This window comes from Triticum aestivum, chromosome 7B (genome assembly GCF_018294505.1).
Source record: "Triticum aestivum cultivar Chinese Spring chromosome 7B, IWGSC CS RefSeq v2.1, whole genome shotgun sequence".
NCBI lineage: Eukaryota > Viridiplantae > Streptophyta > Magnoliopsida > Poales > Poaceae > Triticum > Triticum aestivum.
This window is the reverse complement of record NC_057813.1, coordinates 18,437,754-18,448,904: the sequence shown is the minus strand read 5'-3', so window position 1 is coordinate 18,448,904 and position 11,151 is coordinate 18,437,754. Positions and strand designations below refer to the sequence as shown.

Here is an 11,151-nt window from a genome sequence, read left to right as displayed (position 1 = left end):
CGCCGTGTCAACCCCGGACGTTCAACGTCAAAGCACTACCGCACCTCTGAGACAGCGGGTGCTTCATCAAGTTCCCATCCTCCGCCTCAACTCAAGAAGAAGCCTGCCAACAAGCCGAAGCCGAGGGGCAAGACTGTGACTGAGATGACTGCCAAGGAATTCTGGGAAAGGCATCGCCGCAACCCCTATGCGGAAGACCAAGAACCCACTTTGGTCAACCGTCCGTTCTGGAATCGTTTTCAGTTTGCCATCTACTTTGATGTGATCAAGGCCAAGAAGAATCTCTATGTTGATGTGCGCTCCATCGACACGGATGCTATGGAGAAGGACCCTGAGTACTTTGGGGAAGCCCTTCAGATGTGCTCTCAACTGAACATCCTCAGAATCATGCAGTTCAACAAGGACTTTGATGCAAATTTGGTGGCTCAATTCTATGCCACTGTTCATCTCGGGACTGATGCAGAAAGGACTCTGACTTGGATGACAAATGGCAAGTTGCTTTCTATCAAGTGGAAGGCCTTCATGGAGTTACTTGGGGTGGAAGATCATGAGCTTGAGACTCCAGTTGGCTTCCGCCCTCACCGCAATACCACCTCCACTCACAAGCAAGCTCTCTGGCCCTACTGTTCTGTAATGATTCACCCCGTGACTGAGAAGGAAACCTATGAGTTGACTGCCTTTCTGGACAACCTTCACCGTGTTTTCGAGGAGACTCTATTCCCTCATATCGGGAATCTGGATATGGTCCACTTCTATCTTGTGGATATGCTACTCTTCTGCCAGCATGAGAAGGAAACAAACACTAGCGAGTCCCTGGACATCTCTCATGTTATGTGGTCTGAACTTCTTTCTGTCGTTTCTAAGCGCAAGTGCCCGATCTATGGTCGGTTTATCATGTTGCTCATTGAGAAGGTCTGGGCACATGTCTATCCCAAGGTTATGCTAGAAACTGGAGAATTAGTTTCTCATGAGATCAAGTGTCTAAGGAAGAAGGACAATTGGGGCACCCCGGCTCCTAAATCTGGGGGTCCATCTACTGCTGCTGACATGGATACCGAGAGCGAGGCTGAGGCCGATGATGATGAGGACTATGAGCCCTCTGGAGTGGAGCCCTCTTGGGCAAAGAACCTTAAGCGTAAGATGAAGAAACTCTTCTACATGGAGTCTCATGGCCAGTACATGTCTCATGTCTCTGAGAAGAAGGCCCGCAGTTGTCACAAGGAGCTCATGCATCAGTTGGGTGCAACTGTTAACAGTGGGTCTGAGGGCAGGATCACTGATGAGGAGGAGCGGGTTCAGGAGCACTGCCAGTGGACCGATTCAGATGCCGAGCAGTTTCTGACCAAAGACGGCGATGCAGACGATCCTGCTAGGATATGATGTTCGAGATCCTCAGTTCGCTATCACCTGGAGCCGTAGCAATGCTCTTTGCCTTTTTTGTGTCTCGATGCCAAAGGGGGAGAGAGTATATGGATTTGTGTCGTTATCGAGTTGCGAGTGTGTGTGTCTTTGTGGTCTGTTGTGTCGTTGCTTTCTCTTGTCGTTTGCTTGTTTGGTTTTGTGCCTGTGAGACCTAGTTCCAGTCATATGGTGTGAGACATATGCTACCTTATCCTTTTTTATCTATGTCCATCAAGTACTTTGGTAATTTGTGAGTTGCATGCTTATTCTGTTATATACCCTGCTCACACGTACCCATATGCTTAGGTTGTTGGACTATAAAAGATAGGGGGAGTGTTGATCCTAATGTGTGTGCTTTGCATTCCAGAGGCACTACTAATTAGGTGCACACATTCAGGGGGAGCCTGTCTATATTTTGTAGTTCTAAGTATTTCTTTATTCTTGTTCTATCCTTGTGCAAATCCCTTGTTGTCATCAATCCACCAAAAAGGGGGAGATTGTTAAGGCATATCTCTCTCGATGTAGTTTTGGTGATTAATGACAACATGTTTGCGGACTAATCGCGTGCTTTGAGCATTTCAGAGATCTATCCTTTGGCACGAGATGATTCCTTCCCCTCGGAGTTTTAATCAAGACGGTGTAGCTCTTTCGTTTGTGTTTTGGTGGACATGTTTCGTAGGAGTCACCGTACTATCAAGAGGGGATCCGTTGTTGGTAAGGCTAGGGTGGAATCAACACGTACACATCCGTTTTGCACCCACTGAGCCTTCCCGCTTCGATGGAGGCTTTCTTCCCCTTCTATGGGTTTTAGCTTGGTCCCAGCGGTAGTACCGTGGTGCGCAGCGGTAGTACCGCTCAAGATCCACAGGCGGCAGTACCGCTCTGCAGCGGTAGTACCGCCTGTGGGTCCTCAGCCGTAGTACCGCTGCGGTACCGGGCGCCTACCATGTCGGCTCGAGGGGGTCGCCCCTCGTGTCGGATTGTGCGGCACTAAGCAGCGGCAGTAGAAGCGGTAGTACCGCTCGAGAGCGGTAGTACCGCCCTACCACCGCGGCAGTACCGATCTGGGTCCATCCCCTGCCCATCTGCTTGTCCTCCCTGGCTGCACGGCAGTACCGTGAGGGGGAGCGGTAGTACCCGCTGGGGCTAGCGGTAGTACCGCTGCCCCCTGCGGTAGTACCGCCCTCTGTGGTGTTGTTCTGTGGGGTAACGGTTGGATTGTTCCCCCCCACTATAAAAGTGGGTCTTCTTCTCCAAAGTTGACTCACCTCTTCCCCCAAAGCTCCATTGTTGCTCCAAGCTCCATTTTCGCCCGATCTCTCTCCCTAGCCAATCAAACTTTTTGATTTGCTCGGGATTGGTTGAGAAGGCCCCGATCTACACTTCCACCAAGAGAAATTTGATTCCCCCCACTAATCCCTAGCGGATCTTGTTACTCTTTGGTGTTTGAGCACCCTAGACGGTTGAGGTCACCGCGGAGCCATAGTCCATTGTGGTGAAGCTTCGTGGTGTCGTTGGGAGCCTCCAATTAAGTTGTGGAGATTGCCCCAACCTTGTTTGTAAAGGTTCGGTCGCCGCCTTCAAGGGCACCAATAGTGGAATCACGGCATCTCGCATTGTGTGAGGGCGTGAGGAGAATACGGTGGCCCTAGTGGCTTCTTGGGGAGCATTGTGCCTCCACACCGCTCTAACAGAGACGTACTTCCCCTCAAAAGGAAGGAACTTCGGTAACACATCCTCGTCTTCACCGGCTCCACTCTTGGTTATCTCGTGCTTTTACTTGTGCAAGCTTATTTGTGTTGTATCCCTTGCTTGCTAGTGTACTTGTTGTTGTTGCATCATATAGGTTGCTCACCTAGTTGCATATCTAGACAACCTACTTTGATGCAAAGTTTAATTTAGTAAAGAAAAGCTAAAAATTGTTAGTTGCCTATTCACCCCTCCCCCTCTAGTCAACTATATCGATCCTTTCAGCCGCCACCTCCCAGGGATCCGCGGACTGCATCGACGAACCACCAGCCAGATCCGAGATCACACCACCACCAGAGCCGGGGACCGCGGAGCCAACACCCTCTCCCATGGCCGCCTCCGCGCGGGCCTGCTCATCGCGCTGTAGTCCCTCTGGTCCGACAGCCCAGGCATCACGCTCTCGAGCCACCTGCCCGCGAGCCGCCTGCTCCGCCTCGAGCTTGGACCGAAGCATTGCCTTGTACTCCAGATCCGCGCCCGCCTTTGCCAAGCCCTCACACCGGCACTTGTGGCCAGAGACCACCCACTGGAGGAACCCCGCGACTTATTCATGGAGAGGACGGCCGCAAACAAGAGGGAAAGGGGAGGAGGAGGAGTGGATCTGAGGAAAGTGTGAATGGGGAAGCGCAGTCGTCGCACGTCGGCATTGGATGCAGGGAGGGCAGGCTAGGAGGGGGCTGGGCCACACGCGGCCCATGGCCCAAGTCGGGTAGGGGAGGGAATACGACAAGGAAGGAGAGAGGAGGAGGCCCACCAGGCCCAACGGATACAGGTCCAGCCCATCCCAGGGGCCCACTAGCCCCCGGACCAGCAGGCAGATCTAGGGTTAGCGACCCCCTCCCCCCCCCCCCCCCCCGAACCGCCGAAACCAGCGAGCTCGGCCCCGCCGGCGACACCGCCGCCAACCCTTGGGATGGGAAGGAGGGGGGATCCACCTCCCCTAGAGATGAGCAGCGCCCTGGCACCGACCCCAAGACACCACATGCCGGCGAGGGAAAAGGAACCTTGCCAGAGACCCAACGCCGAGACACGCGAGACCAACCAGGTTCCACCGACAAGGAAAAGGCCGGCCGACTGGGTGCGGGTCCCTAAGGTCTAGCATCATATGGACTCGGTATGTAGCACGCCTGTAAGGTCTACCCCGCCGATAACACAGCCATACTCGCGGACAGTTTCTTTCTTGAATATGCATACGTGGGGTGATCAGTTTAGTTAGCTGTACAGTCTCCTATGTACAGTCTCATACAGTTGCACCTGAATTCAGTCTCCTATGTTCATCCAGATAGAAAATTCAGGTGACATCTTTGTCCTCGTTCAGAATTCAGGTGCTCGGCATCAAAACAACACACGAGACACTAAAAACAGCTCAACTGAAAACACGATCACCAGCTCCCAGGAAGAACCCACTACATTTTTCATTTACGCCGAATGCGTAGCCTAAAAGAAACTGAAAAAGTTCGAGGATCATCGACTCATTGCCGGAAACTGGAAACACCACATCTCAAAAAAAAAAAACTGGAAACACGAGATGAAACCGGGCGCAACGAAAAACAATATCGGCAGCTCAATGGAAGAACCAGCTGCAGTATAACCGAAATGCGTCATCTAAGAGAATCACAGGATCATTATCACACCGCAAGAACCACTGCGTGTTCCATTTATGCAAAATACGTCCATCATCCAAAAGGAACGCGGCACCAAAACAGACAGACAGACAAGGGTTCCCCCTGTCCTGTCAGGAGATCGGAGCAAGTTTAGCTAGCAGAAGAAGCACGAGGGCTGCTGAGTTTTCTGAACCTATATCTATCCACAATTCTACATGCAAGAGTAGGCGTCCAGTTCTGCTGTCATTGTGTCCGAGGTGGCGAAACTTCAGAAGAGGTGAACTGACAGGACTCCTGCTCTGATCTTGCTCTACTCTGCGTCAACATTCGGGTGTCGCAGCGCATTGTAGGCTGAATTAGCAGAAATAAATGAGTTAAGCGGAAGACCGAAAACAAATAATAATATAAGGGATGATAAGATCAAGACAACAAAACTGAAAACCTATAACAAGGTCAAAAAGGCAAAACCTGAAACTATATAATGTGCAAGGAACTACACAGCAAATGTTACAAAATGACAGGCCTTTTAGGTTCCATAATTTCTACTAGCAGCAAATGTTGCGAAATGGACGAACTGAATTATCTGAATCAATAACAGAAATGCGGAACCAGTAGTTTTTACTAGCTTCAGACCATCTTTTGCCATGTGTCCACACACTGATAAGTCCACATGGCATTTACTACTTACATTCAACTACTTCTAATTTTCAGACGAGTTCCAAAATCCTAACAAAACCTATCATAAAATCCTTTTTCCAAGCATGATCAGATTAGCACTCCACTAAAGTAAGACTCCAGATATCATGTTCATGCAGCAAATAGTCTCTACACCAACATCTGTGCATTTTGCATCAACAGATTTCAAGACCACCAGCACGTTTGTTGCCAAAGGATATCATCAGTAGGAAGCAGATCAACAAATCCAAATCTCAGAGTTTTACAAAACAATATGGAGTAAGAAAAACAACAAGACCGAGAATACATCTCATGTGCAAAACCAGAAAATAATATGGTGTGCAGAAACTAGATTTAATTTAGTATTGTATAGGAACTTGAAATTTGTTTGCAGGTTAATCCAACCCAAGTAAAAATGGTCTAAATAGAACGGATAACTCCATCAAGCTTTACATAATTTTAAGTCCCATAATTTGGCCTGTTAAGGCTGAAAAGAGATTAATCAACTGATTTGGCCTTTTAAGTTCCATAATTTTTACACACAATTGTTTTTACTGAAACGATTTGCTGATTGTGAGTAGTACGAAACCAACACTTTCCATATCAAGGTTGTGTGCAAACATGTTATCAAATGATCTGTCCCTACAGCAGTTATCTACAAGACTACGATAGTTTCAGACATTTACATCCTAACAGTTTCAGTTAACTATTTTTCATACTACAGTAATTTCAGTAAACTGTTTCTCTGACTATAACAGTTTCAGCAAACTGGTTCAGGCACAAGCAGATTAACACCCCCAATAAAATACAAACTCAAAGATCATTAGGAGATCATTAAGAAGTTGGGACATGGAAAGTGGCTCTCACCTGGGGTCCCGGAGAGGAACACGACAATCCAGAAGGTCCGTAAGAGGTCGCCGCGGGGCAGGTCGACGAAGAGCGGGGTCAGACGCCCGTGGCGGCCGGCTTGGACGCACATTACGAGGTCGAAGGGTCGACGGCCTTCCAGGACGAAGCGGGTGTGCCTGGCCAGCTCGTTCCTCAGGTGGAACACGGACCTCCCCCTGAACTGGAACGTGGACCAGCAGTACTGGGTGTAGACGGGGCCGTCAGGCTCCGACACCATGTACCGGATCTGCCGCCACATCACCGGCTCGCGCCAGAAAATCGTCGGAGGGGGGCTCTGCAGTTTGGTAGCAAAGAACCATTGTTATGCTCACTAGTACTCTGAATTTTCTGATGGAAAACACAAACGCAACCAACGGCAAGAACTGCACCCAAATTTGGAAGAATGGGATTAACACAACTCGCAATCCCTGCAGTTGAACTGCGATACCCAAGAACCCAATTCGCTCAGTCGATAGGCGCCGCTGGAAGCAATTCGAGAGTTGTCAAGAAGCGGGTCATGGCGAGGCGAGCTCACCTGAATCGGGCCTGGAAGGCCAGGCGTGCCGTCTCTGGCGGGGATGGGCTCGACGGTCCAGTACATCATGGCGCTGACGTTGTCGCTGGCTACGACGGTGACGCCGGTGTTCCAGGGGCGGTACTTGCCGTTGGCGCGGAGGTAGCGGCCGCCGGCGTCGCGGAGGAGGACGTCGTCCCCGAAGCCTGACCTGACGGCCCGCCACATGATGGCCTGCACCTCCGTCTGGTCGTAGTCGCGCTGCCCGGCGCGGAAGCCGCGGTGGCCGCGCGGCGCCCGCGTGGCCGTGGTGGCGAGGTAGCGGCCGTAGGTGGCGCTGTAGAGGAGCAGGTACACGCCGTTGCCGTTGTAGATGTGCACCGTCCACGCCTGGTTCATCGAGGCGCGGCGCGCGCGGAGGGAGACGCCCTGGACGTCGTCGTCAGCGTGGAGGTACTTGCCGATCACGCGGCTCCGCAGCCGCACGTGCTGGCCGTCGTGGAACCGATCCATCGGTCGCCGCCGGCGCTGGACCGCCGGAGAGCATAGGCGGCGGGCGCTACGCGGTGGAGAGAGAGGTGGGGGGGCGAGACGGAGGTGGGGACGGTGGGTTCTTGGTTTCTTGGGGCTCCGGCGAGGAGGAGGAAAGGGGAGGGAAAAGCCGTTGGGCGCCAAGGCGGGGTATTTCAAGGTACCTGAAACCGTCGCAGTACCGGGCCTTGGGCGCAAGGTGGGCTTGTGGGCCGACCTCTCGGCCCGGGCCATAACCCCGCGCGGGCCCGTAGGACCTCTCCATCCTTTCTCCGCACAGACGCGTGGCGGCGGCGGAGGCGGCCGTGGTCGGCAGCGCCGCTCCTTCTTCCCTGGCCCGGCGAGCCGCTCCCTCCACCCTTCCCCAGCACGCCAGCTCCCTCTTGAGGCGCGGAACGGAGGCCAGCATTGCTCTGCCCTGGCTTGCCTCAAGCCCTAAGCCGCCCGGCACTGCCGAAGCGAGGCAGCGGCGAGGACGAGGACCACCATCAGATCCGGCGAGGCGCGACTGATTCGGCGTGAGCGTGCTTGCTCCTCGGCTCGCTACTGGATTCGCAGTTCGCGGCTTGCTTCTAGTCGTGTGTGGTGTGCTCTGTTGCTGCCGCCCTGCCTGAATGCCTCTATTCCTGTAAGAATGTGCATTGTCTGCTGGTGTTTGTTAAGCTTGATCTAATGTCAATTCTAAAAAAAAAAAAAATAGTAATAATCATGTGCCACTTCATCGTCTGTAATTGTGTTATACGGAGTTATTGAGTTTTTTTTAATGCGTGATACGGAGTTAGCACTCTTCTCACATATAAACGTTGCCGACACCTAGGAGCCAGTTGCGCGCGGCGATTATTATTAGCCTATTCCATGCCCTAAAATTGTCAATAATATAGGAACAATATATTTTCTAGAAGATTTTTGATGGCATACATTATCCCTATACTTTTAGGGTCCTTAAAATTTTGGAGTTGTGATGGGACGGAAGTTTCTGTGCTATACTTCTGCCATTAGCCACCCTCCGTCATCTCTTGCCACTGCATGCCTACTCGGGCCGTGCAACCTTCCTCTGCTGCTCCTCCTGGCACCTCAACCCCTGCCTGTGTCGGCAACCTCTATCTGTGCCTCCTCTCGACACCTCAACCCCTGCACACGTCGGTAACCTCCCTTTGACGCCCTTCGACGCGCCATGGCCATCATCCCTGGGTAGTTTGTTGTCGGCATCCTTCCCTCGTCTGGCGCTCCTGAGCTATCTTCGTGCCTCCAAGAATCATTCACTGGTCTTTGCGAGCCACCTCCGCACCTCCCTCCTTCCCACACCATGTGGAAGCCATGCGGACAATGGTCGACGTCGTGAGGTTCGATGTTGTCTATTAGGCGTCTAGCATAGCCAACACATGATTCTTCGCTACTTAGAATCTCTTCACTTTGGCTACCTCCTTATTGTGCTCGGCGGGCAGCACCATTGAACATGCATGGTGTTTGACAATTTGTGTGCAATGTATTTTTGTTTTCTTTCTTTTCATGCAAATTGATGATGTGCAATGACATTGCTACTTGATCAAAATGAGATGTTTAGCAACATTGTTGCTTGATCAAAATCATGATGTTTACTTGATCAAAATGGGACAGAAGCTTTGTACAGCTTCCCCCTTCTGTTTTGTCCTTGCATCCTCGGTCACCGCATGTCACCCCCTGCCATCGCATGCCTCCCTGGGTCATGCAACCAACCTTTGCAACTCCTCATTGTACCTCGGAACATCCCCGTGTTAGCAACCTCCCTATGTCGCCCTTCTCCATAGCTATCGCCTCGAGTAGCTTGGTGTTAGTCGCCTTCGTCTGTCTGGCATTGTTGGGCTATCCACTGCTGGTCGTTGTGAACAACCTCTACACCTCCCTCCTCCCTCCTCCCCACACCATGTCGGAGCCACGCAGCCCAAGGTCGATGTTGTGATATCCGGTGCGGTCGGCTTGATGCCTAGCACGGCCCGCATGAGGTACGATACTGCTCATTCTCCCCACGCCGGCTACCTCCCCTTAGTGGTTCTCCAATCGGCGGCGCAAATGAAACCTGCATCGTGTTTGAAAATTTGTGTGCAATGTAATTTTGTTCTGTTTCTTTTCATGCAATTTGATGATGTTCAATGACATTGCTACTTGATCAAAATCATGATGATGTTCAATGACACTGGCACTTCATTTTTTCTAGATGAACTCACCTCAGAAAAGAATATTTTTAAGATTCATTGCCATGGAGGAGGACAATGAATTTCATTAGGGTGATGGTGACTTCCTGAGGATTAAATCTTTCAGCATATGTGACATCTACGTGGACAGTAGTTTCATTATGTTCCATCCATCATGTTCGATTTGTATTAGTCATTTGAAACATATGTTGTGTTTGAATTTGAATATGAAATTTTCAAATTATGGATTTGTAGTAATGATGAATAATACTAAATGAAATCTGAAATCACTTTTGACTTCGTTGCAGAAATGCTAAGAGATAACTTGCTAGGTCGATAACCATACCTTTCTTGTAATTATGAGTTATCAAAATATAAAATATAAACGTCTACTTCCAAGAATATAAACATACCTAATTATTACTAGGAAATAGCAAAAACAATATTGGACGCCCGAATTACCAAAAGAATGTTAGAGAGTTTAAGGACATCTTTAATGCTGACCCACAAACCGGACACCGCATCAGTCCGCAGACAGGGACCAGTCCGCGGACATGGATGCGGGAGCTGGCCATCGAAAACTAGACGCATAGGTCCAGCAATCCAAACAAGTTTGAGAAAAAAAAAGGTTTTTGTGCCCAGCAGAGCCGAAGCATCCATTGAACATCTCTATTCTCTACGGAAGAAAGGTACTCCAGCTCGGAGCGCTCTCTTCAACTTGCGAGTATGCTGAGACGTTGGATTTCAGATGCACGGTGGACGAGTCTTGGCGCCGAAACGGCCACTTCATTTGAATTAAACTGAACCTGTACAAGTGCCGAATTCTACAGAGAACCGATTCAGGTCAAGGACACCCTTCTCCGACCACTCCGACAGCGTCTAGTGCGCCATCCACCTCAAGATGAGGGTCGCCGAGGCCGTCTGCCAGGAGGCCCACTACACCAGGGCGCACGCCCTCACCGAGCCCGTCGACGTCTACGGCAAGAGTGGGTCGACCGAGTGCGGCAAGGCCAACCAAGGTGTCGTTGACATGGATGACGGCTATCGGTGCTAGCTTGGTCGGATCGTGTGCCTGCTTGTATACCATACGTTACGGGTGCAAGCTAGCTGCATTGCTGCAAGGACGGTATGCCCTGATTGTGAGGTGCCTCCGCGTTGCGAATTCAGAACAAGGATTCACAGCAATATAACTAGCAGACTTCGCTGCATGTACAGAAACGGCAGTGATCAGTGTACTGAAACTAGAGCGGAAAGGGACGCATAAAGACAATTAATCTTCAGGGCAGCATTATTATCGGGGTTTCATGAGAGGCCCTTGCAAGGATCTATCTCACGGATTCAACAGAGGTAGGTAGGTCCAGAATTTGGGATGAGCGAGCGAGAGAGAGATGCCCCCCCCCCCACCCCCCCGCGGTCGGCCTCCTCTGGCGACACGGGGGAATCCCAGCCGCCGGCGCTAGCACCTCCCTCCGCCGCCCTCCCCGCATCGCCGCCGCCGGAGGGCCGGCCGGCGAAGCCACGCCGGGCCCCAGGAAGGCGGTGGCGGGGCGGATCTGTCCTCTCGCGCGCTCCCCCGCCCACCAACCTCACATCTCGCGGCGGCTGGCTCCTGTTGGTC

At 51.4% G+C, this 11,151-nt stretch overlaps 1 protein-coding gene across 1 annotated transcript; it reads right to left on the bottom strand.

Moving 5' to 3' along the window:
• Window positions 1-4,754: 4,754 nt before the first annotated feature.
• On the bottom strand, window positions 4,755-7,840 carry LOC123161580 (uncharacterized). The gene is made up of 3 exons (XM_044579385.1): window positions 6,853-7,840; window positions 6,297-6,612; window positions 4,755-5,105 (listed from the first exon to the last, which is right to left on the bottom strand). Exons 1-3 carry the CDS (start codon window positions 7,594-7,596, stop codon window positions 5,065-5,067), a joined length of 1,101 nt encoding a protein of 366 aa, XP_044435320.1. The 5' UTR covers window positions 7,597-7,840; the 3' UTR covers window positions 4,755-5,064.
• Between the last annotated feature and the right edge of the window lie 3,311 nt (window positions 7,841-11,151).